The sequence below is a fragment of the Drosophila mauritiana genome, chromosome 2R (genome assembly GCF_004382145.1).
Source record: "Drosophila mauritiana strain mau12 chromosome 2R, ASM438214v1, whole genome shotgun sequence".
Lineage (NCBI taxonomy): Eukaryota > Metazoa > Arthropoda > Insecta > Diptera > Drosophilidae > Drosophila > Drosophila mauritiana.
In genome coordinates, this window is record NC_046668.1 from 6,450,980 (window position 1) to 6,474,753 (window position 23,774).

Below are 23,774 nucleotides of genomic sequence, written 5' to 3' on the forward strand. Positions count from 1 at the left end.
GTGCGAGTGTAAACAAACCGGGCGTGTTGCCAGATCATTCAAGTCGTGGTAAAAGGTGTGGGTGGAAAAAAGTACAATTGTGGATTTTACCAAAGGTTTTCCCAAAACATCGCAATGTACCAGCCGCCTTTGCCTCCGCCTCCAGTCCAGCCTGCTCCTCCGCCCCCGCCACCTCCGCCAGAAGAAGATCTATCTCCGCCAGGAGTAGGTGTTCCCTCTCACAACTATTCTTCAAATGATTCCCATTCTCAGAGCTCGAAGTCTTCGGATTACGTATATCCGGAGACACCGGCACCTTATGCCAGCTCAGTACCTAGCTATGATCCGTACCAGCAACCACCAGCGTACGGCTACGAGGGATATGCTTATAACGAACCAGCACAGAAGTACGTTGGCCAGGAGCCCCATTACCAATACCAGTACCCGGCATCCGGATCATCCTTCCTCTATGAAAGCTATAAATACCCAGACCGCTATCCTGCCTATTCGTCTAACTATCGACCACCATCCGAAAGGCAGAGGTACAATTCCAACAGCTCCAGTCAAGGCTACCACCATTATCCCGGCTATAGCTCGGGTAGGCGGTATGAACAAAGACATGATCAGGAACACCGTCAAATTCCGGAGGGCCGATATGCCCACGAGCCACGACACGGACACTATGCCCACAGGCAGCCAAAGGGGTCGCAACACGGATACTATGGATCTGCAGCCAGGAGCCAAGCCAGCGATGACTATTCCCCACGTAGCTATCACGAGAGGGAGAGAAATGAGCCCTTAGAGAAGACTAGGCCCAAACCGAAGGTGGAGACCGAGAGGGACCGTCTGCTGAGACAGTGGTGTTCTAACTTCTGCGAAAAACCAGAGGACTATGTGAAGAAGATGAACGCCCTCAGCGAGGCGGATGCCCCAGTCGAATCCTGGGTGCGATCATCGCCAGCGGAGCTCTACTACGAGCGCACGAAGAGTGAAAACGAGGTCAGAGGTCGGGCGCGGCTGCAAAAGCTGTGCAACCTATTCGATGAGGAGCTCCTGAAGAGAGCAGAGCGCGTACGCGAGAAGCTACCCGTTTACGTGCCGCCTCCAAGAAAGGCTCGCCGGCGTGTTTGCAAGCATAAACACAAGTCGGAAGCCTGCTCCTCGTCCTCCTCCTCCGATGACGACTCCGACGAAGACGCTTTTAAGATCGAGCAGGACTGCTGTATGGAGGAGCTTTCGCGCAAGGTGCAACATCCGCAGCGTGTGCACGCAGATCTCTGGCACAACGACGCCGGTGAGATGAACGACGGACCTCTTTGCCGCTGCTCAGCCAAGTCCCGGCGCATTGGCATTCGGCACGGCATATATCCGGGCGAGACTGGCTACAAATTGTGCGATCCAAACAGCAACAATGCAGGCAAGCTGTTCCACTACAGGATCAGCATCTCACCGCCCACTAACTTCCTGACAAAGACACCCACCATTATCAAGCATGATGAGCACGAGTTTCTGTTCGAGGGCTTCTCACTTCTCTCGCATGTGCGTCTCTCCGATCTGCCCGTCTGCAAGGTGATCCGCTTCAACATCGAGTACACTATTGAGTACGAGGAGGAGAAGATGCCCGAGAACTTCACCATCCATGAGCTAGACCTTTTTTGTAAGTGAAATTGAGATTTATCTTTATGGGCATTACTTACATCTTATCTCAATTTCAGTCAAATACCTGTTTCATGAACTGCTGGAGCTGGTAGACTTTAATCTAATGCCCAACTTAGCGTCCGGAAGCGTCGAGGAATCCTGCCCAGCTTTTCACTTCTTTCCGCGTTTCGTCCGCGACCTGCCAGATAATGGAAAGGAGGTTTTGGCCATGGTCGAAGTACTCCGTTACTTGCTGGATAATTCTGCACAGCTGGTGGAAAGGCAGCAACTGCTGCATCTTAACCAGATTAGTCAGAGCGAGTGGCAAAACTACGTGGACTTCATAAAGGGAATGCTGGTCACTAAGCCGGGTTATAAGCCGTGTTCGCTGCGTGTTGACCAATTGGACAGGAATAACTCCGATTTGCCCGAGTGCGTAGATCGCGAGACTGGAATCTCACACCCAGCGATCGTGCACTTCGGCATTTGTCATCCGCAGCTAAGCTACGCGGGCAATCCAGAGTACCAGAAGGCGTGGCGAGAGTACGTTAAGTATCGTCATCTGATGGCCAACATGTCGAAGCCCTCTTTTAAGGACAAGCGCAAGCTAGAGGAGAAGGAGCAACGTCTTCAGGAGATGCGAACTCAGGGGCGCATGAAACGAAATATCACAGTGGCGATCAGCTCGGAGGGCTTCTATCGCACTGGCATTATGTGCGACGTTGTGCAGCATGCCATGTTGATTCCTGTCCTAACTGGTCACCTTCGCTTTCACAAGTCGCTGGACCTGCTAGAGGAGAGTATCGGGTACCGCTTTAAAAATCGGTACCTTCTCCAATTGGCACTTACGCATCCCTCATACAAGGAGAACTACGGTACCAATCCGGATCACGCTCGCAATTCGCTGACTAACTGCGGAATTCGTCAGCCGGAGTATGGAGATCGCAAGATCCACTACATGAACACACGCAAGCGGGGTATCAACACCTTAGTGAGCATTATGTCCAGATTTGGCAAGGATCAAGAGACTGTTTCGAACATAACCCACAATGAGAGACTAGAGTTCCTCGGTGATGCTGTGGTAGAATTCCTCAGCTCGATCCATCTGTTTTTTATGTTCCCTGAACTGGAGGAGGGTGGTTTGGCCACTTACCGAGCGGCAATTGTCCAAAACCAGCACTTGGCTCTGTTGGCGAAAAAGTTGCAACTGGAAGAGTTTATGCTGTACGCACACGGATCCGATCTGTGCCACGAGTTGGAACTGCGTCACGCAATGGCCAACTGTTTTGAAGCGCTAATGGGCGCGCTTCTGTTGGATGGTGGAATAAAGGTGGCAGATGAGGTGTTCACGGATGCACTCTTCCGGCAGGACGAGAAACTGCTAAGTATCTGGAAGAATCTGCCGGAGCACCCGTTGCAGGAACAAGAGCCACTTGGGGATCGCAGCTGTATTGATTCCTACCGTGTGCTTAAGGAGTTAACGAAATTCGAGGACTCAATTGGAATCAAGTTTAAGCACATTCGGCTTTTGGCTCGCGCGTTTACCGATCGCTCCATTGGATTCACCCACTTGACCCTTGGGTCCAATCAGCGATTAGAGTTCTTGGGCGACACGGTGCTCCAGCTGATTTGCTCGGAGTACCTGTATCGTCACTTCCCTGAGCACCACGAGGGCCACTTGTCCCTCCTACGCTCCTCATTGGTCAATAACCGCACTCAAGCGGTGGTCTGTGATGATTTGGGAATGCCCAAATATGCCGTGTATGCCAATCCCAAGGCTGACTTGAAGACTAAAGATCGTGCCGATCTGCTGGAGGCATTCCTAGGCGCCCTGTACGTGGACAAAGGTCTCCTGTATTGTGAGCAGTTTTGCCACGTATGTTTGTTCCCGCGACTCCAGCTGTTTATCATGAATCAGGACTGGAACGATCCCAAGTCGAAGCTGCAGCAGTGCTGCCTCACCCTTCGCACAATGGATGGCGGCGAGCCGGACATTCCCTACTACAAGGTGGTGGAGGCCAGTGGTCCAACCAATACGCGGGTATACAAGGTGGCCGTTTATTTCCGCTCAAAGCGTCTGGCCACTTCAAGCGGCTCCTCCATTCAGCAGGCGGAGATGAACGCCGCTAAGCAGGCGCTGGAGAACTCGAGGGACCTGTTTCCCCAGCTGGATCACCAAAAGCGCGTGATCGCCAAGAGCATAAAGAAACAAACTGGAAACGAGTTGGACAACGACAGTGATCGGCAGCCCCAAGACGAAAAAATCAAGCGGCCCAAATATGCGACACCGCTTCAGGATGAGAGCCATCTTCCTAAGCAATATCGCATGCACGAGAACATTTCCAGTGACGAGTTGCCGGAAGACGAAGACTTTGAAAGCACTGCTCCCAAGAGTCCAACATGTAAGTTAATAGATGCGGTGTGCTGTGATACACGAATATCTATAGGTATTCTTTTCATTTCTAGTGCCCTTAAAAAGTAACAGAAGTGGAAGTAGCAGCAGCAGCAGCAGTGATAGTGATGGCTCAACCTCTTCTCCGAAGTGCAAGCGCCGATTAAAGAAGTGTTCCTCGGTGTCTTCACAATCTTCACAGGGATGAACAGCTTCGCGGATGCTATAGAAGTAGGGGCCCGAATTTAGTAAGAGAATCGTGGGAGCGGTGTTAAAATGTAATGGGTTATCTTAATAAATCGCTCATATAGAAAATGTAATTCTCCCCTTTGCTATCAGGACAAAGATTCCCCTGTATTTGAGGTTTGTTCCTAATTAAAAACATCATTAAAGCAGCAAATAAAATAAACGAGTCGAATTTTTGGGAATTTTGGTTTTTAGCCAATTTAAACTTAACACGGTTGCCATTCGCATAATATTGTAAAAAAAGCGAAATGATATCCAATGGAGGCGGTCTCACACCCAGCGCTATTTGAACAAGGAAAGCCTACGTCCCAGCCCGGTACGTCCTGAACCACTGAACGCATTGGTTATGTGGCTCATCTCGGGAAGATTATGGATGTCGCCGCGGGCGGCCACAGAAGGCGGGGAGCTCAGGAGACGTTGAGCAACGCGTTGGATATCGGCGGCAGTTACACTTTCTGCAATATGAATTAACGAGTTTTAATTGATATGCATTAAATGATTGATTAATTGAGATGCTTTTACCAATTTCCTTAATAAAATGCTGCGGTCGTTTTCGCTGCCCCGTTGCCAGCACTTGGCGGCCCACATCCTCGAACACAACGGGTCTTGACTCCAGATTCATCAGCAGCATGGACTGAAGCTGGATCTTCGAGCGCATAAGCTCTTCACGGCCTGGCTCTGCGGCCATGCCCATCATCTCGCGGGTCAGCACCTCGACCATGTCGTTCATGTGCTGTGGCGGTGCGCTACCGTGAACACAGAAGAGACCGCAGTCGCCGTAAGCGTGATTGTAGGCCGTGGCGCTGTACATCCAATGGAAGCGGTTTAACACCTTGGTATACAGGCGCGAGTACATGCCCTTGCCAGGACCGCCTGCGGAGAAGGATCCACCACCGCCCATCATGATATTCAGGACGCACAAGGGAACGAAGTCCTTGTCCTGGTGGGAACAGCCCTCAAACCCGAGAATTACGTGGGCCAGCTCTGGTAGCCCAGCGGCCGCATAAATTGGGATTTCGCATTGTTCCTATGGGCAATTCATGTTCATTGAGAAGTCAATCAAAGTATTATAGCACTCACCTTTACTAATCCGCCAGTGTATTGTGCAATAGACGTATCTACTTGCTTGGGTCCCAAGTCCTGTAGGGCTTCCGTTTCCCAGATGGCTTTGTCATCCACAAAGTATCTTTGCACATGGTTAACCAGCTCATCATGATCCACCTGGAAAGATATTCTTTAACTGAAATTCGAGTATACAAGTGATTTTGCACACTTACGCCTACACCAGCAATGACCATGCGCTTGGGAGAGTGATGGTACTTAAGGTAGTTCATCAGCACATTGCGGTCTATGTGGTCCAGGTTCTCAAGGGGACATAGCTTGGGCAGGCCCAAGGTATTGTCTCTGAAGGCTGCCGCGTGGATCATGTCCATCAGTATGGGCTCCTGCTCAGGCCGCATGCCCAGAGTCTCCAGCTCAAAGTTGACGGCACGCCTGGCCAGACTCACCTCCTGATCGCTAAGTGTGGGCCGCAAAGTCACGTCCGCCAGCAGACGCGTCACGGAATCAATGGCCCGGCTGTCGATGCTGGCGGCATAAATGAGCGTGTCCCGCGAGCTCTGACAGTCGCAAATGCCTCCGTTCTTCTCCAGCTCCTTAAGTATGGCGTCCTTGTTGGGAAAGTTGACTGTGGACTTTGGAATGAGTAGCCGGATTAGCCGAGATCCTACATTACATAAGCGCAACTTGACTCACATTAAAGGCTAGCTTTTCGAGAAAGTGCGACACGCCGCTGGGGTACGCGACTTCGTAGCGCGGCCCGGAGTCGATAACCAGGCCCACTGTGCAAAACTGTCCGTATCGCGGTTCCGAGGCGATCCGCAGACCATTCGGCAGCGTCGTTACCTTCGTAATGGCGCTCTCCGCCAGAGGAGCTGCGTAAACGGCCTCGGGCAGGTTGGGCAGTGGCTCGGTGAGAGGCGGCAGGTGGGTGACAATCTCCTTGGAAGGCGTGTTCACCTTCTGTGGCCCATCACTCGTACGCACGCCGCCGGTGATCTGGCCGATTCCAGTGCCACTGCCCACCTCGTCGCCACCCAGACTGGTCACCTTGGTGGCCATGAGGCGTGGAAACCTGCATTGTGTTTGGAAATAGGGCACTTATTAGTTTCGCCGGCTTCATAACAGCCCACTTTTCACCACCCCGCGAGATTCTTACGTGCGCCAGGTGTGCCTGAGCTTTTTCAGCATGCCGATGCTGCGCCCGTTCATCATGTGTTGGTGATTTTGGGTTTTGTAACGGTATTTACAGAATTATATGAATTATATTTGAATTTGATTCAGAAACACATTTTTTTTACGCTTTTAAACGATTGAATTTCGAAGAAAAAAATGTTGATTTCTTCTTCTTGTGCTCTAGACATAAGTGTCAGTCACACGGAATATTAGGGCTGCATGCCGTGCAGGGTTGCCAGCTCGCTGGCAGTTCGATTAACCGTTGAAAAAATAGATCGTTATATTTTCGTTTTCAGAAAGGGACTTTATTTGCGAATAATACAGATTTTGTGGCCGGAACTAATCGAAGTTGAAACGCCTCTTGCCGTCGAACCTATAGCCATAGGCCGCCGCGTTCTTGGTGTCCACCAGTGCTGGGTTCCGGTGCTTAAAGAAGCTGCCATGTCCGTGTGCTGGTCGCGATGCGCTATTGGGGATCCCCTCCACCTCGCGGGGATAAAACGCCTCGAACATCCCCTCCGGCGGCAGGCAGCACTCGGCTATTTTGGGATCATTGGGATCGTAGGCAGCCACTCTTCCTGGTCCCAAAAGTACGGCCAATCCGATCACAACCAACAAAGCCTTGAGCAATAGCGCAATTACGCTCATTATCGCACAATTGCACTCACACGCGGGCAGGTAACTTTTACTTTTGGCTGACTGAACCCGTTTAAGCCCGACTTCGTGCGCCGGTGGCTTTTGTGAACTGAAGTGATATTGACCAGACGATGGTGGATATATGAACACATATTGCACTTACATACATACATATGTAGGCATGAAAGCAGTTGCTTAAGTCACCACATGCAAAAATCAGCCGCTCTTTCGCGCCAATCGCAAAACTCTGGCACCGCTGCCCCGAAATACAACCGGCATCTTCGTTTCCATTCCTCCGGCTTTTCTTCAGTTCGAGATACGGATACATACACTACTTATATTTCTTATTAGTTCCCTAGTTGGGCTCTGAAGATTGCCAGTTGCCCTTGGAAAAAGTCTAGACGCAGCGGTCATGGATTCACCTAAGAAAGAAACAGGATTCCTGGATAAGGCTTCACTGTACGGTAAGATTTTGAAGTTAATAATAGAATTAATAAAATTAAAGGGTCTTCATTTGTGTAAAAGAGCTTATACAGCAACCTTTTCTTAAATATACAAAATCTAAAAGTTTATACGTTGCTTAAATATGTATCTTGATTTGTAAGCCATTTATTTCGGCATGTGAATGTGTTAGAACATAATAGTGTCTGAGTTGAACGATAACTCATATATGTAATGATGAAATGTATTTCATGTATTTCTCAGCATTTATTTACATTCAAAGAATATATGTAACCTTCTTAAATTATTTTAAGAGCTTTATCGTTGCTTAGTTGCTTGCGCTTAAATAATAAGCGAAAGAAGATGAATAGATGAATATGAATAGCAAGCATAATAATCAGCTTGTCCATTGATTCAGAATGTGTTTTATATTAAAAAAAAAAATTATTTATTTATTTCTGTTGACTTAAGATATAAATATAATTTTTCAATTTCATCTATCCCCAACAATTTTTCGATTCGAACCATTCTCTAAAAAGTTATATTCGTACTCGTCGGAAGTTATATAACAGTCGCTAGGTGGAGCCACTTATACACTTGCAGTCGCTTTGCTGCTGTCATATTTCAAATTCGAGCTCCAGTGACGTATAACAGAAGGACTGGGTCATTGACTATAGCATACTCTTTGGCTGTATGTTATTCCAATCTCACAGTAGAAATTCCTTAAAATTATATTACATATATGTATAACTCTTTTGCATGTTTGACTCTTTTGTTGCAAGATATTTAATAACATTCGAAGCCAGCTCAAAATTGGATTTATTCAAGTCGATTTTATAAGAACCATTTCCTTCAATCTGATCTCGTTTATTGTATTTAAAACATCATTCCATCAACACACTTTGCAGAAATTTAATTATAAGGCTTAACTTATCTTGTCACGATTCCAAATATTAAAGTTCAATCTTTTTTTTATTTTTATTCAAATGATTTTGTTGCAGCGTGGTTTAATTTTGTGCCATTACCCGAAAACTCTGACCGTTACCCACCGATTTCTTTGTCAGCCCCTCCTTCTACGGAAAACGAGTCCCAGGACACGAATTCGGATCCAAAAGATGGAGAACACTTGGTCGAAAATGGGATTATTACCCACGATTTGATTGTTAAAAGCAATGTATTCGAGGATCCCGCTATACGCATGGGATTCGTCCGCAAGGTTTTTGGAATCCTTTTGGTGAGCTAGACCTATTAAGTGGAACATTTAAGTATAAGTATGTGTTTCTTGCAGGTCCAATTACTATTCACGTTGGCTGTGATAGCAATATTTTCCTACCACCAACCCACCAAGGACTTCATGCAGGAGAACTTCCTCCTAGTTCTTGTCGCCATGATCGTTAACATAATCGTTCTGAGCACGATCGTTTGTGTGGAGAACGTGCGACGAAGGCATCCTATCAACCTGATTTGCCTGGCTCTTTATACCTTCACCATGTCGGTGCTCCTGGGGACCGCATCGAGCCTAATGGATTCCAACGTGGTAATCTCGGCCGTGGCCATTACCACACTCCTTGTCATCGCTCTTTCCATCTACGCCGTGCAAACCAAATACGATTACACAGCTGCTGGAGGGGTCATATTGACCTTTGTGATAATCCTCCTCGTCCTATCAGTGTGTGGTCTTTGGATGCCCGATTTCGTAGACAGCTTGCCAATAACTTGCCTATGCACCTTTATTGGCTGCTTTTTCTTAATCGCCGATATGCAGTCGATAGTGGGCGGCAAACGTTCGGAACAGTTGGATCCCGAGGAATACGTATTCGCGGCTCTCACTCTGTACGTCGATGTGGTTCGCCTATTCATTTACATCCTTCGAATTTTGGAAAAATTCTATTAGTATAGCTAATCCTAGCCACATCCCTTGAAAACAACGTATTCCGTTCTTCTTGCTAAGCTTTTGCAGACATAACCACATTCAGCTTTACAAAAAGTGCCATTTACAAACCAGAGATTTACCTGATATTAACAATTGGCGAAGCCAGAAAAAGAGTGTTACGTGGTATTCGTAATTCAGAATTTTATTAACTTACTTTTTGGCTCGTCTTGTTCTAGGATAGTTACATTACATTTATATTTATATATATATACTGTATATGTTTGTCTACGCGTGAGTAACTATAAAATACAATCACAAAATGTATGCCATTTGATGTTTTTATGTATTTACACTTGGGACAGTTAACTAAACAGGGGCTTTTACACAAATATCGACTCTCGCAGCAAAAACACGGGGACATTAACACAGATTTTCATGTATGTATATTTCATTAAATAAGTAATTAGGGCTGCACTAAATTGTTATAAGTATTGATAAACTGCACATTATTACGCTACGCTTAATTACTGTGCTGTGGTCTGTTCATTTCTGATCTCTTCTTGGACGCCAAGTCATCTGTCTATATCTGCTTAAGTGGGAATCGGCTACCCTTTATCTAATTCACATCAATAACTCTCATTTCCTTCGATATTCCTAGTAATCTCAGTTGGCTCCGTCACCGCCTGAGTGTATCCGCTTGTGTGGTTGTCGGTAGAAAAAGTTATATCAAATGCTTTGGCCACGCTCTCGTCCAGTTCGAATTCTAGGTTTCCCAGCTCAGTCGTCCGTGAAAGGATGGTCGGAGGTCTCGCTGCTGTTGCGTCGCCTGCTCTCCAGTATACGGGTCGCCTGCTCCAGGGTCTCCTTGTAGAATATGTTACGCGGACTGTCGCCGGGCAGCGAGTATTCAGAGGTGTCCATTTGGAAAGTGAGGCCCAGCACGATGTTGAAGGCGGACGCATCGTAGCCGTGGCATCCAGAGTATCGGAACATCGGCTTCTTGTTGAACTTGCAGCCATTCGATTGAGCACCTAGTAATATGAAGAAATTATTATTATACGCTTTACTTTGCTACGCTAGGATACACAAAATATATAAAAATGGAAAGAAATCTAGCCTCCGATTGTTCTATGCTACACATCAAGTCTTCTATATCTAATCAATTGAGTGCCACGACTTTTGGGTACCCTTAACACATCTGAAAAAAGCGAGGCAGAGATAAGCAAGTCGCAAATTCCTTTATATAGTTTCCGAAATTTCTACTATTATACGGACAACGGGCACCCTTTTTAGGATTGGAAGCGATTTCTGCTTTCTATTACATACTGGTCAACAAATCTAGTATACCCGTGTAACTAGGAATAGGGGGATTAAAATTATCGACCACTCAAATATATGAGATATATAGTACATCAATTTTAAGCAACCATTTCTATGAGCATTTAATTGAGCCCTTTTCTACAGAGCCCACAATTCGTAAAATAGATTACTGTTAATAATGGCTAATCAATATCTGTATAATCGAATTATTTTAACATTTTTTCTTTGTGGTGGAATGGGGTGTTTATGGAAACAGAAATGAAAATGGGGTAAATTAGATAAACGATTAACTGGAAAACTGGCCTTATCACATAGAATAATATAAATGGGCATTAGGCGGCGGTAGTGTCAGCTCAGTATGATGATGAAATGGACGCGGTATTGGTAGTGGAAAAATCGGAAGCCCCGGGCATCGCTGTGCAATGTGACCTGCTGTTGCCCAACGGTCATTTGCAAAGGACATATGAATTCGACATAACCGATGTTGGAATCCGACGGCGCCTGGTGCGCCGATTCTACGGCATACTAATCGTAGGTTATTCAGCTTCCATTTTAAATTTAAAAAGTAATCTAATAAACTCAATATTGCAGCTACAGGTTGCCTGCACCTTGCCCTGCATTGAGTTGTTTCTCAAATATCCTTTGCCCTACAACTTTGTCATGCCATTATCCATGGTTTTCACTGTGTTTCTGTATACGTGTTTCTACGTTTGGAGAGATTGGAGGAGACACGGACCTTTCAACTACTTTGTACTGCTGCTGAGCACATTGATCGGATCCTTCAATAGGAGCGTATATCTACTTAATTTGGTGGAGACACATTGGGTAAGTCAGAATTACTCCATTAAGCCATCACAACGCATTTGGTTAGAGTGAATAAACATGAGTCATGCACGGTGATAAAATAACTCAGCTATATTAAGAAAATGTCTGTACTTGTTAATATATATACTGTTGACTACATCTGTTTTGTATTACAGGTATATATTTATCCAGTCATTCTCATTTTTGAAATCTTGGGCCTAATGCTGTACTCCTCCCAGAATCGTTTTCGGTTTACCCAGATTCGCGGAATTTCCATAATCAGCCTCATCTTTGGGCTGTTCCTCCTCCTGGCCTATCGACTGAACCGGATGATGGAGGTCTTCTCCGCAATGGCCTGCACCGTGGAGGCGTGGTACATAATCTATGATACCCACTACATGCTGTGCGGCCGGCATGGCTACAACATCGGGCCCGAGGAGTTCGTCTTTGCAGCTTGCAACATACACTGCGATCTGCCTAAGGGAATGTGGCGACTGATGAAGATGCTCTTCTTCAGCAAAATTGTCGAGGCCGTTCGCATGTTCCGCGAATGCTTTAGGACCGAGGTTTGCTGATGACAACTTAGTTGGCTTGAAAATTGTTTATTTTTTCGGTTAAGCACTAGCTGTCAAAATTCTTTAATAAAGCCATTCTATCTCAAAACATGCCCGTACTTTTTCAAGGCCTATCAAAATCAACGCATAGTCCAGCGCTTGTGGCCAAGCAGAAAATGTTGTTCAGGCATGCTCGCAAATATTTTAGCAGGGCCAGGATAAACGCTGGTTCAGAGTACTATAAAGTACCCCCAAAACCAGTGAATGGAAAATTTAAACATCTTGCCATGCCTTTGGTTACTCCTAAAAGGGGCCGGAACTTACGAGATTCGAATATTCCGAAGTGGAGGAGCTTCAAGATTTACATCAGGGAACTTACACAGATGTATACTCCTAAGAAGAGTGAGTTGAAAAATTTAAAATCAAAGGAAATTGCCCCTACAGCGAGCGGAAAACAATTCATTGACCCAAGGACTCAAAACTCAATTAAAATCGAAAAATACAAGATCAAGCCCCCAATGAGTCTTCCTGTACCTACAGCAACAAGCTCAAAAGTATCTGCCGTGGGTCTTCTTCATGGACTAATTAGTAGGTTTGTCTTTACCCAAAAGCGAACCAAAAAACTTAAGAAAAGAAGTCAACTTAATAATTTCCAGCCTAAGAAAACGTATAAAAGGAGCATCATTAACAAATCAAAAGTCTTCAAATTACCTCCACAACATCAAAAACGAAGGAAAAATGAAGTAGATAATAATCTGAAAGAAGTTGTTTCAGTTATGCAGGAGCTGGGCGAGTTTAAAGGTATAAAGACTCCCAAAAAGGTGACGGAGAGAAGACATCGAACTATTTTAAGGAAGTTTTCCCGAAACGCCCTTAACTTGCAAACCGCGCATAAAAATTTATCAAAGTACAAGATTTCAACAGGAGAAATACAACGCGATACAACATATCCTGAACCATCGAAGACACCAGCAAAGAGAATCAAAACCAACGAATTTAAGAAAGAAAGTCAACTTAATCTCAAACCTAAGAAAACGTATAAGAGGAGCATCGTTAACAAATCTAAACTCTCCAAATTATCCGTACAACATCAAAAACGAAGGAAAAGTGAAGTGTCAAATAAACTGAAAGAAGTTGTTTCAGTTATGCAGGAGCTGGACGATTTTAAAGATATAAAGACTCCCAAAAGGCAGGAGGAGAAAATGAACCGAACTATTTTAAAGAAGTTTTCCGGAAGCGCCATTAGTTTGCAAGCCGCTTTTGCAGATCTATTAAAGTACACGGTTCCAACTAGAGAAACACAACGCGATTCGAAGACACCAGCACCAGCAAAAAGAATCAGAAACAACGAATATAAGATGACCAAATCCTCTGGGAACAAAGGATTTGATTTTAAGCTAGGCAAAGGACTAAAAATCCACGACTATGGTTTCAAGAATCTCAAGAGGGCATTTTCCAAGCAAGATACTATCAATGATTCCAAATCACACACACCAAGGGAGGCAGAAATTATTTCTAACCGCAAAGCCTTCCGTACCATGGACACGAATCTGAGGAATTTCACTAGACAAACTGCTACTAACATCTTTATTAACGTTGACAGGCTCAGCGACAAGAAAGTTGGCTCAAAGTTAGAACTTTTGGAGCAACTAAATCGATTAGAGATTTTAAAACACGGCATTAGCGACAATTTTGAGTACTTTGAGGAATCTGTTTCGCCGTTGGGCTATGAGATTTCTGAAAAATTAAATAGAACATTTGCGTCGATCAAAAGAATTAATCAGTCCAGGACGAATGCGGAAATGTTTATTTCAGACGGCAGAGATTCAGCCTTGGACTTCCTGACTTACGATGACGATCAAGGCAAGTATGTTCCCTTGGCCAAGGAGAAACCCCAACCACCCAATCGTCGAAGAAAGAAACGATCTAAACAATTTGTCGTTCCCCAAACTGACGCAGGTACCCAGACCGAATGCGAGTGTGAAATTTGCAGCTTTATGCAAAAATATAAGACTGAAAAAGATTCACCTTTGCTAATCGAAATGGCAATGAAAAGAGATTTCTTGGATCAACGACAATACTACATGGAAAATCTCAAGAATAGAAAATTAACAGCACCTGTTTCAGAAAAAAGGCAATCGATCTCTTTAACTAAGCCCAATCAAAGCGATTATGACGCGCAACACAGAAATCACAAAGATGTAAATTTGTATTCTCATTACCCCAACATCATTTCCGAAACCTTTAAGAACCTTACATCTCCCCTTCCATTTGATAACTACACACGAGAACTATTTAAGGCTTACAAGGCACTCGATGTGACAAAAATGCTATCACGATGCTATCAAACACTTTTTGAAGCCGAGCAACTAACGAACGGAATATTACCAAATACCTTTGATCCTTAACAGAATCTAGTCAATCAATTAAGATGCATAAATGAGCATTTGACTGCATATAACATGAAATTGGAAATAAGCATTTTCTTTGTTTGGATTAACCAATTGAAAATGAGCTCTGTGTTTAATTCGCCAGGAAGTGAGCACAGAGTTCATTTTAGATGAATTCAAGGAAATGAAAGCTTATTTCTATTACAAATTCACCTATGCCTTGGTAAGCATTATAATCACCAGCCAAAAGTGAGTGTTGTTGACTACTTAGGTTGGGAAATGCCGGTCAAATAAAAATGAATTGTTCGTTAAGAAAGGCAATGTCACGTTTGCCATCAATCCCAATTCAGGTGGTAATTACATAAATTTCCCCGATGTGAGTGCCATCAACGGAATGCCGTGCAAATGACAGTTATTAGTACACGAGCCCAGCCCCGAAGGAGATATTGGGGGGTGGAGGTTTGACCGTATGTTTGATTGATTTATATTGGGGTCAGGCACACTGACTGAGGAACATTTCTAATGACAGTTTTACATATCCCTAAGCCACCACCACCACCCATCTCACCCGACTCACCGATTGGATCGATGCACTCGAGGGTGAGGCAGCACTTCAGCCAGGGAAGCATGATCTTCTCGGTCACCAGGGAGCTGTCCGAGAAGAAGACAGCATCCAGGTCGACCATCCGAAGAAAGTTAAACTCCTCAGCTTTCGACTCGAAGTAGTCGAACATTTTTGGATGCGTCAGGGAGGACACCGCCGTCGCTGTGTTCCATCCGAGGACTCCAGCGGACTTGACTCCAGATTTTCCCACTCCTGGATTCATAACGATGCTCTGCAGACTCCGCAACTGGGCGGAACCTCCGCGCACACGCATACTGTTTTCCAAGAAGAGAACCGATCGGGAACGCATAAGACCGTCCTTGATTACAATGGGGCGGTAGGCGTGCGTCCGCTGATCGGCGACGAAGGAGGGAAACTCCGACAGATCATAGGTGATCACCGAGCATCGGCTGTTATTGCAGTAGGCGCCCAAGTCCCGTAGTTGCTCCTCGGATACGCCCAAATCGTAGATTAGCAGGTACTCGCTGGGAAGCTTGGCGGCAATATTCTGGGCCAGCAGGATGGCCGATGCGGCCTGCCCCTCCAGCACGTAGCTGACGATTGTGAAGTTGCTCTTCGTACCGTTGTACGGCGTCGTGATCCGCTTCCGCTGGCCCTTTTGATCTCCCGCCTGACTACCGAAGGTAACAGCGTCCTGTGGACGCCGCAGTCCTCGCAGTTCACTCAGCTCCAGTTCCGCTTTTGTAGCCGGCGCTGAAAAATCTGTCTTTGGCAGTTGCTGACCTGGTGACCCGTTGTCCACCACATTTGGCAGATCCAGCTGCTGCTGTTGGCCTGCAGCGTCATTTGACGACGTGAAGCCCAAAAGAAGTAAATACTTTGGGTCTATTTCGAGCTTTTTGCGTTCCAAGCCAACACGGAGGTTCTCCTGCAAGAAATAATTAAATTTGCATTGAATTAATATTTTTGGTTTATCCAAGAATTAAACAAAACATTTATAATTTATGCTTCGACATACGGTTTCCAAAACCCACTCTTAGTGAATTATTAATGTCAGGTCAGACGGCGTTAATGGTCAAACAATATGGCCAGAATTTGCCTCGTCATAGGAACAATTCCGAAACACACATGTGAGAAATATTTCCATTATGGCGCTCTAGCACACTTCCTCTGTTCCGCCGAAACCAGCCCAAACAAATACCCAAACACAACCCAAAAATCAAATGAGCCACACAATGGAACCCTCTCGTGCCGTTGTCAAATTCTTGTCTATTATTTGCCTAGACTGTGGCCAGAGTAAAGCGTGCGGCATTCTCTGCCCACCCCCCAGGCACTGCCCCTCCTCCGGAACCCAAAAAAACCGGTGTCAGGTGTGTCCCACTGCGGACAGGTGAAAGGGCCGAAGGGGAGAAGCACTGGAATTAACCTGCGGCAAAAAGGCAGCCGCCAAAGTTGCAGGCTAGGCGCCAAACGCAAATCGCATGACAAACTTGCTCTGCCGATAGCAACCACTACACTTGTATGGCAGTACACTTAAAACAAAAGTGGTGTTTTGTTCATATTAAATATGGATATTATGATATAGAGACTATGCTGATTCATATATTGAATATCAATCAATTAAATCAAACATAAAAAGACGATCTCTTACATTTACAATTTATACTAGTTACTAGTAGAGTTCTTGATCAGGATGAATAGCCGAGTCGTTCTGGCAATGTCCGTCTGACTGTCCGTCCGTATAAACGTCGAGATCTCGGGAACTATAAAAGTTCACTTTTTTGTCATATATATATTGCAAACTTCTATCGAGTTATTGTATTCCGACTAGCGAAATAGAGGGTATCTAATAGCGGCATATTATAAATTTCTTAATGAGCATTTTTTTCTTGAGTGTGCGTTGGTACAATGACGGTGATTGTGCACGTTTTTACTCCTGAACTTTCCTCGAAAGGCACTCTCCTTCTGTTTTGTTAACGAACAACGAAAGATACTAGCTGACGTCCGTTGCTGGGTCGCAATTGAAACCGATCAGCTGCAAGGCCTCCTCGCCCAAGGACATTCGAATCAATCAACTCTGTCCGTGCGGCACTGCGCTTATATAACGAGCATATTGATTTTGTGCCATTCGGTGTTGTGCACTGTGCAGCGCAGTGAAGCCACCGGGGGATGTTCATTTTACCATTTTTCACATTTCACTGAGTTCAATGTCAGGACCTTGTTTCATCCAAACATCAGTTGACGCCTACATATAAACAGAGAAATATACAACTCTTCCGAGAAACATAATATACCAGCTAAGATGGAGGATATTTCGCACGAGGAGCGAGTCCTGATCCTTGACACCTTCCGCATTTTGGACAAGGACAACGAGGGCGCCATAACTTCTAAAGAGATGGCGGTGGTGATTCGCGCCCTGGGTCGCCAGCCCAACGACGCCGAGGTTCAGTCCATGATCAATGAGGTGGATTCGGAGGGAAACGGATCCATCGTGGCTACGGAGTTCTGCAATGTGATTCTGCGCAAGATGCGCGACACCAACCACGAGGACGAGCTGCGCGAAGCTTTCCGAATTTTCGACAAGGATAACAATGGCTACATCACCACCACCGAGCTAAAAAATGTGTTTACGTCGCTGGGCGTGAAGCTTAGCGACGACGAGTTGGAAGAAATAGTACGCGAGTACGACTTGGATCAGGACAATCATATAAATTACGAAGAGTTCGTCAACATGATGACAATGCGATAGCCTCCATGTGAGTACTAGCTTGATTTCGACCCAACAAAAAGTAGGCGTTCTATCTGTGTTCAGTTCAAATTCTTTATGTTCATTGTTAAAGGAGCTTACACTAACAAAAGCACAACATGAAACATTAGTCCAATACAAAAAAAAAAAAAAGAAAAACTTTTGAAACAATGAGCGGCAGCTTGACCGAGGCCCAGATTGAAGAAATCCGAGAAGCATTCAGTCTGTATGACAAGGAACGGTCCGGATGGGTTTCCGTACAACAGCTCGGCGGAGTAATGCGGGCCCTTGGAGAGAGTCTCACCGAGGCGGAGATCTACGACCTGGCCAACGAGTGTGACGTGGACTTCGGTGGACAGGTACAGTTCAAGGACTTTCTATACGTGATGAGCAAGCGGCTGGAGGAGCAGAACAGTCTGGTCTGCCTAAAGCAGGCCTTCAAGATCTTCGATCGCAACGAAGTGAACAGCTTTACGATTAACGAGATCAGAATGCTGATGACCAACCTGGGCGAGAAGATGTCCGAAGAGGACTTGCGCGAGTTGTTCCAGGACATTGATCAGGACAAAGATGGAAAGATCTCCTTCAACGACTTTGTTACTGCCATGCGAAGCTAGGAGTTCCAAATTGTAGGCACAAATTAACCACGAACCCCTTTCGAAAGAGCCCAACCCAGTCGCGTTTTCCCTACGCCTAGGCGGCACCACTTGAAATTCCCACCAAATTCCTTTGGCTCACTCAGCGCAGCGCCAGAAAGTCGGCAGTTAAAACCTTGTCCCAAGAAGTCCACTTGTGTGTGTCCATGTGGCACGGCGCGTGACTCCGAAACGGTCGCATGTGCCTAATGGCCGCTGGGGAGTGCCAGGATATTCGAAAGGGTGATGGCGATGGGCCAGAGCAATCATAAAAACGAGCCACGCTGATTACGATGCCAATTTAAATATTTGACCATGTGCTGGACTGGACTGGACTCGCTGGTTCCCTTTTCGTCTGGCCAAGTTTACAAGTGGCATGATTTTGGGTTCAAGTCTTATCGCACCTTGCTCTTTAAATTACCTTGTTATCTATTGGCAACCTTAATACGCATACAACATACATTGTCCATGACTCATTCGGCAATTATAAAAAGCACGCCTTGCCAATAAAATATTGTCAAGTGACTAGTGACTAATAATTTGTAGGGGGGAAAGGTTTATAAATTTAAATGCGCCTTCGGCCCAATCAAAAGAAAATCATGTTGAGTCTTTTAGAGAAAGAATGAATGATGCTGAGTTCAGGGAAATGTTTTGTGCGATGTAGTATACGTGAATGGGATGAATTACCTGGAAAGATTTCACAAATGATTAATTATTCTTCATTGCTAATGCCTATTTGTAAGAGGGAAGCACCCACAATAAACCTAAAAATACTTAGTTATAGCTCAATTAAAAAATGAATACATCAGCTTCTTTACTTAACATCCAATCCATAGCCCACACAGCAAGAAAATTAGTCAAATTACAGCAGCAAACCCACGGACTTATTAACGTTAATCAAAAGTCGAGAGGTCAGTCCGACATTCATATGTTTCTAGCGCCTCATATGGATAATTTAAATGGGTTATCGTTCAGCTACAGTCTAATTGCATTGCTCTGCATGTGAGTGGCGGCGCGACATTGAACCGATGGCTATAGGCAATCAATAGCGCCTGTTTGCTCCTCACACAGGTAAATATGAAATACGAGTAATCGCTGTGCAAGCGCATTGATAAAGCCCGCGCTCCTCGCTGTAATTTAAGTCATTGATTAGTGTCGTCCATTAAGAAAGTTGACACAAATTGTCACAAATGGGGCAGCATTATAATTTGAAATTAGAAAAAAGAAATGGAAAACATTCAGCTTATTTCCGAGAAATACTCCGTAATTGGCTAATTGACTAAATAAATTTCTGGTTGACATATATAGCAGTTCCGTATACCCACAGTTTTGATTCGAATTGTTGTATTCAATCCCAGGAGCACCTGTTTGATTCCCACGAAGCTCCAAAGGGTGGGATTTAGCTATACACGTACTTCCGCATGGAAATTTGATACTACTTTTAGGTGGACTCTGGAGTAGTTATTAATACATAGGCGCACTTTAAAAATATATAGTTTATAATAGAATAGCTAATGGAAAACACCCTAGCTGTGCTATGAATATGTCTTAGTCACAGAAATAATTGTGCACTCACTGGAAGTGTTCGACATGCATCAAGTGCTGGCAGTCGAACAGTCAATCACTTTAATGGTAAATCTATATGCTTGCCTATATTAGTATGATCTGAAAATTTAATCAAACACATATCGTAGTTCGAGTTAAATATGTGTAGAGTACTGGTGCACAAACCAGTTGGGTAAAGAATGCATTTCAACAAACGAACGAACAATGCCTTAGATTTTGATGCAATTGTGGGAACTGGTTTACAGACAAAGTAACTTCATATGCGTTGAATTCACTTTTCGGGTGGAGAAGATACGTTGATCCCTATCAAAACAGTGGTATTACTAATTAATGCTTCCATTATCTCAGTTTGTCATGATAGCAACATCGTAGGTTTCTGTTTACCTCGCTGAGATAACAGCCAGTTGTAAACTTTGAAGCAGAGACTCTGCTTTACGGCTCGATTTAAATTGCCTTTATGAGTACGCGATGGGAAAAGAACACCTTCTTTGCTTGGCTAAACATGCAATGCAAAGCGATGATTTATGGCCATCTTGCTATGCAATCTATAAAGTTTTCCCAAGACGCAAGAAATCCTTCAGTGACGAGGTCTCGTAGCCGTGGTTAACCGCAGTTCCCTCCGGTTACCCAATAGCTCAACGGGCTGTGCAACCGGACTCCGGTCGGAATCTAATTAGTGTAAACAGTAAACGCTCTGGCAGGCGAAACGTAAACACAGCCAGCACTGGCCTCGAGTTTTTGTTTGCCAGAGCACGACCAAAAGTGTTCCGAAATGAACCCGACCCTGGTCAACAGCCGCCCCTTTGCCCACTCTGCCTTCCAGACGCTTATGTGAGTGATGCTGATGACTTTCATTTGGCTGCCGGCTGTTTGATTTGGCCAAATGTGCCAGACAGCCTGGCGTATCTAGCTTTCCAACCGACCCGCCCACCAAGCAGGACGTGCTTCAATTTGGCAAAGAGCACAGAGTGAGCGGAAAATAAGCTACTCGAGTGGTTGTTGCCGGGGGGGGCGGAACACAGTTCAAGGCCAAGTGTGATGTCAAGAGCCAGACGCTGCCAAAAGCAATTGCCAGAAAAGTCCTGTCCTAGCTGTCTGTGTACATAGGCACTTGACTATATGCTGATAGTGGAATCTACATGTGAATCATGGCTGGCGTGCTTGTAAAACAATTAGATTCGCATTTATATTATTCAAGCTACACCCCGGCGATAAGTTCAAGCGCTTCGAATCAAAGAAACAACAAATGACAAACGGTGCACTGGGGTTTCAGTTTTCCCGATTTATCTGTGACAGTTTCAACGCACCAGCGCCAGATACGAACAGATAATTGTTATTTAATACCCTTATCTAAGTCATTCAGCATAATTTGGAGCGCGGAGTGACCGTATCAGAGGGCCGCCCGGCACTCAAGACCCCCAAACGTGAGTCAACTCACCTGGAACTCTTTGAACTGCTGGTGCGTCTGGACAACGATGTTCTTGAATGAGTCGTTCGGCTCTCCGGCTGGACCAAATGCGATGAAGACGATGGTGGCGATTATCACTCCGATCAGTATCAGGATCAGGTGTTTCGTGCGCATGGCCGCTAAAATTGACTTCGATTTCGCCTTGTAGCCAATTTTGCGGGCAAAGATGCGCTTCAGCGTGAGTGAGGCCTCCAGTCTGAAGGCTTTTGGCTTTCCCTTTTAGCCGAGTGGCAAGTTGGTCTATTACACAGCGTTTGGCACTAGACCATCATCGTTCGCTCCTATGACTTGCCACGCAATTGGTTTGTTAAGCCTTTATTTGTTTATCCCGTCTTCATCATTGTGGCTGCAGTTTTCCGTTGTTAACATTATTGGTTGTCCTGTTAATGAAAAGAGGAACATGCGCCATAGAATTATTAGTTTTTCGTGCGTTTGGTATTGGTTACTTTAAGTAAATTCAGTTTCATTCATCATGATATCAAATTAATTATATTTTGCCAGGATTTGTTATCCTTCTATATATGAGGAAATACATACAAATACATATATTATTTAAAATATTCTATACTGTCGAATTTAGGCTACTTTAAGTATACAAAGATTTATTCTGCTCCCTCCGAATAAACACTTATTTGTGAGGATTTATTATTTTTCCATATATGTATGTATGAAGAATTATAAACAAATATAATATTCAAAAAATTCCGTGGTTTTGGTTTTTTGCATACTTTCTATAAACCATTATTTTGGAGGGGTTCAAGAATTCTAATCAATACGAATACTCCCTATTTAATTTGTTAACGAAAATAAGTCCAATTAGGAAAAAAGTTAACTTTGAAAAGTTGTACAGTAAACCCCCGAAACTTACAAAGACCAAATTACAGAGCAAAATCGAGTGCATTTGGTTTGCATTGGTTGGTATTTGCAAAAGGTTGGTAATTGAATACACTCCACAAAGTATGAATTTAATGCTAATTGTGTATCGAACCTATACGAAAAAACTACAGGTACAATTTGATATACGTATGCAAAAGTATGGGAATGACGATTTTGAGCTACACTTATTCGTTTTACAATATTTCCTCTTTTTCGTGAATATACATATTGCAATTTTACTTTACAACTTGTTACAATTTCTTTCAGTGTACTTGTTATTAAATGTAATGCACACTTGATTTCTATATATCCTTGAAATGTAAAAAAGATGGAAAACAAAGATTTTGATCACAGCCAAACGTTTTTTACGAAAACAATCAGCTTTCAGAAACCGTAGCATCCCTGATCTGGGGTACGAATAACTGCACCTGCTGACACCTTATCGGCTTGATGGGGTTAATTTCTTGGCGAAGGGCCAGAAAGCAAGATGACGAGGGCAAGGTGAGGGCAACATAGCGATGTACGTACATATGTATGGATGCACACGTGTACGTACATGCAAATATTACACGATGCGACAATGATGTGCAATGTGCGTCGACTTACAGTTTTTAATGGGGCGCTCATCAAAGGGCAGCGGTTATTTACAGTTTCTTTTGTTGTTTGCCGCGTGCAATTGTTGTTGCTGCAGACTGGGGTGGTGACATGGAGAAATTACCGGCGCAGCCTCCATTAAACTTTTCTGATAAGCTCACTCAACGCACTCACTCATACTGACGCACAGAACGACTTGTTGTTGGCCATACACTTTTACATAATTTACAGTTTCTGCGGCTTGCGGATTCTACTTTCGGTTTCTCCTTCGCAACGGTAAATAAGACATGATAATCACGACGAGCAGCGCGGACAACAAACAAAACACTTGAATTCGCAGTTCAAAAGAAGACTTCTCGAGCGCTCGTCGTCGATAATAGGGAACTGCGTTTTCCGTATTCACCAGCACTCTAATGTGTACACGGTGCATATGCCAGAGGCAATTAAGTTTCACAGGACTAAATAATGCGGAAAATCTAGCAAACTGCACCAGAATCGGTAAAGCCGTGCGCGCTTTTAGCTCGCTGAAAGTTTTTTATGCAAATTCGTTGGGCGATAGAGGTGGGAAAGCGGGCTGCAGGAACATCGATGACGGGTGAATCGATGTTTTTAATGCCAATCGAATAATCGGGAGACTGTGAACTTATTCCGTGTTTTAAGTTCCGCAAAATTCCGAAAAGAAATTTAAACTTGATATTATTCTATATCTATTATATGAATTTATCTGAATATTCTGGGTTAAAATAGTATCGCGTTTTTCGAGGAAAACTTTGATGTCAATATACCATTTTTAAGTTTTGTAGTCGACTATCAAAA

General features: G+C 44.5%; 9 protein-coding genes across 9 annotated transcripts; 6 read left to right on the top strand and 3 right to left on the bottom strand.

The window, feature by feature from the left end:
* The first annotated feature begins 27 nt into the window (after window positions 1-27).
* LOC117138264 (ribonuclease 3) lies at window positions 28-4,418 on the top strand. The gene is made up of 3 exons (XM_033300228.1): window positions 28-1,636; window positions 1,695-4,019; window positions 4,084-4,418. Exons 1-3 carry the CDS (start codon window positions 115-117, stop codon window positions 4,215-4,217), a joined length of 3,981 nt encoding a protein of 1,326 aa, XP_033156119.1. The 5' UTR covers window positions 28-114; the 3' UTR covers window positions 4,218-4,418.
* Window positions 4,410-6,672, bottom strand: LOC117138268 (mitochondrial-processing peptidase subunit alpha). Its single transcript, XM_033300233.1, has 6 exons — window positions 6,474-6,672; window positions 6,011-6,389; window positions 5,533-5,949; window positions 5,336-5,476; window positions 4,778-5,282; window positions 4,410-4,710 (listed from the first exon to the last, which is right to left on the bottom strand). The coding sequence occupies exons 1-6, from the start codon at window positions 6,527-6,529 to the stop codon at window positions 4,538-4,540; spliced, it is 1,671 nt and encodes a 556-aa protein (XP_033156124.1). The 5' UTR covers window positions 6,530-6,672; the 3' UTR covers window positions 4,410-4,537.
* A 101-nt stretch (window positions 6,673-6,773) lies between these two features.
* On the bottom strand, window positions 6,774-7,235 carry LOC117138278. The gene has a single exon (XM_033300247.1). It carries the CDS (start codon window positions 7,136-7,138, stop codon window positions 6,830-6,832), a length of 309 nt encoding a protein of 102 aa, XP_033156138.1. The 5' UTR covers window positions 7,139-7,235; the 3' UTR covers window positions 6,774-6,829.
* A 17-nt stretch (window positions 7,236-7,252) lies between these two features.
* Window positions 7,253-9,807, top strand: LOC117138276 (protein lifeguard 1). Its single transcript, XM_033300243.1, has 3 exons — window positions 7,253-7,590; window positions 8,569-8,801; window positions 8,856-9,807. The coding sequence occupies exons 1-3, from the start codon at window positions 7,539-7,541 to the stop codon at window positions 9,459-9,461; spliced, it is 891 nt and encodes a 296-aa protein (XP_033156134.1). The 5' UTR covers window positions 7,253-7,538; the 3' UTR covers window positions 9,462-9,807.
* Window positions 9,808-10,212: 405 nt separating this feature from the next.
* Window positions 10,213-23,517, bottom strand: LOC117138271. The gene is made up of 4 exons (XM_033300239.1): window positions 22,971-23,517; window positions 21,459-21,868; window positions 15,086-16,001; window positions 10,213-10,471 (listed from the first exon to the last, which is right to left on the bottom strand). Exons 2-4 carry the CDS (start codon window positions 21,600-21,602, stop codon window positions 10,218-10,220), a joined length of 1,314 nt encoding a protein of 437 aa, XP_033156130.1. The 5' UTR covers window positions 21,603-21,868; window positions 22,971-23,517; the 3' UTR covers window positions 10,213-10,217.
* Window positions 11,130-12,139, top strand: LOC117138281 (protein lifeguard 1). The gene is made up of 3 exons (XM_033300250.1): window positions 11,130-11,291; window positions 11,352-11,585; window positions 11,741-12,139. The coding sequence occupies exons 1-3, from the start codon at window positions 11,130-11,132 to the stop codon at window positions 12,137-12,139; spliced, it is 795 nt and encodes a 264-aa protein (XP_033156141.1).
* Window positions 12,264-14,548, top strand: LOC117138267. The gene has a single exon (XM_033300231.1). The coding sequence runs from the start codon at window positions 12,295-12,297 to the stop codon at window positions 14,524-14,526; it is 2,232 nt and encodes a 743-aa protein (XP_033156122.1). The 5' UTR covers window positions 12,264-12,294; the 3' UTR covers window positions 14,527-14,548.
* On the top strand, window positions 17,315-17,842 carry LOC117138280 (calmodulin). The gene has a single exon (XM_033300249.1). The coding sequence runs from the start codon at window positions 17,376-17,378 to the stop codon at window positions 17,820-17,822; it is 447 nt and encodes a 148-aa protein (XP_033156140.1). The 5' UTR covers window positions 17,315-17,375; the 3' UTR covers window positions 17,823-17,842.
* LOC117138279 (calmodulin-1) lies at window positions 17,855-18,979 on the top strand. Its single transcript, XM_033300248.1, has one exon. It carries the CDS (start codon window positions 17,990-17,992, stop codon window positions 18,434-18,436), a length of 447 nt encoding a protein of 148 aa, XP_033156139.1. The 5' UTR covers window positions 17,855-17,989; the 3' UTR covers window positions 18,437-18,979.
* Window positions 23,518-23,774: the final 257 nt, after the last annotated feature.

Bases quoted from the DNA above. Each gene is read 5' to 3' on its own strand.
- LOC117138264 (XM_033300228.1), top strand. From the start codon at position 115: ATGTACCAGCCGCCTTTGCCTCCGCCTCCAGTCCAGCCTGCTCCTCCG. The intron at 1,637-1,694 runs GTAAGTGAAATT...TCTCAATTTCAG, and splicing joins CCATGAGCTAGACCTTTTTT to TCAAATACCTGTTTCATGAA. The intron at 4,020-4,083 runs GTAAGTTAATAG...TTTCATTTCTAG, and splicing joins TGCTCCCAAGAGTCCAACAT to TGCCCTTAAAAAGTAACAGA.
- LOC117138268 (XM_033300233.1), bottom strand. From the start codon at position 6,529: ATGATGAACGGGCGCAGCATCGGCATGCTGAAAAAGCTCAGGCACACC. The intron at 5,477-5,532 runs GTAAGTGTGCAA...ATATCTTTCCAG, and splicing joins TGGTCATTGCTGGTGTAGGC to GTGGATCATGATGAGCTGGT. The intron at 4,711-4,777 runs GTAAAAGCATCT...TTCATATTGCAG, and splicing joins GCATTTTATTAAGGAAATTG to AAAGTGTAACTGCCGCCGAT.
- LOC117138278 (XM_033300247.1), bottom strand. From the start codon at position 7,138: ATGAGCGTAATTGCGCTATTGCTCAAGGCTTTGTTGGTTGTGATCGGA.
- LOC117138276 (XM_033300243.1), top strand. From the start codon at position 7,539: ATGGATTCACCTAAGAAAGAAACAGGATTCCTGGATAAGGCTTCACTG. The intron at 7,591-8,568 runs GTAAGATTTTGA...ATTTTGTTGCAG, and splicing joins GGATAAGGCTTCACTGTACG to CGTGGTTTAATTTTGTGCCA. The intron at 8,802-8,855 runs GTGAGCTAGACC...TGTTTCTTGCAG, and splicing joins AGGTTTTTGGAATCCTTTTG to GTCCAATTACTATTCACGTT.
- LOC117138281 (XM_033300250.1), top strand. From the start codon at position 11,130: ATGGACGCGGTATTGGTAGTGGAAAAATCGGAAGCCCCGGGCATCGCT. The intron at 11,292-11,351 runs GTAGGTTATTCA...TCAATATTGCAG, and splicing joins GATTCTACGGCATACTAATC to CTACAGGTTGCCTGCACCTT. The intron at 11,586-11,740 runs GTAAGTCAGAAT...TTTGTATTACAG, and splicing joins ATTTGGTGGAGACACATTGG to GTATATATTTATCCAGTCAT.
- LOC117138267 (XM_033300231.1), top strand. From the start codon at position 12,295: ATGTTGTTCAGGCATGCTCGCAAATATTTTAGCAGGGCCAGGATAAAC.
- LOC117138280 (XM_033300249.1), top strand. From the start codon at position 17,376: ATGGAGGATATTTCGCACGAGGAGCGAGTCCTGATCCTTGACACCTTC.
- LOC117138279 (XM_033300248.1), top strand. From the start codon at position 17,990: ATGAGCGGCAGCTTGACCGAGGCCCAGATTGAAGAAATCCGAGAAGCA.
- LOC117138271 (XM_033300239.1), bottom strand. From the start codon at position 21,602: ATGCGCACGAAACACCTGATCCTGATACTGATCGGAGTGATAATCGCC. The intron at 16,002-21,458 runs GTGAGTTGACTC...TATTTCTTGCAG, and splicing joins AGCAGTTCAAAGAGTTCCAG to GAGAACCTCCGTGTTGGCTT. The intron at 10,472-15,085 runs GTGAGTCGGGTG...TCATATTACTAG, and splicing joins CGAGTGCATCGATCCAATCG to GTGCTCAATCGAATGGCTGC.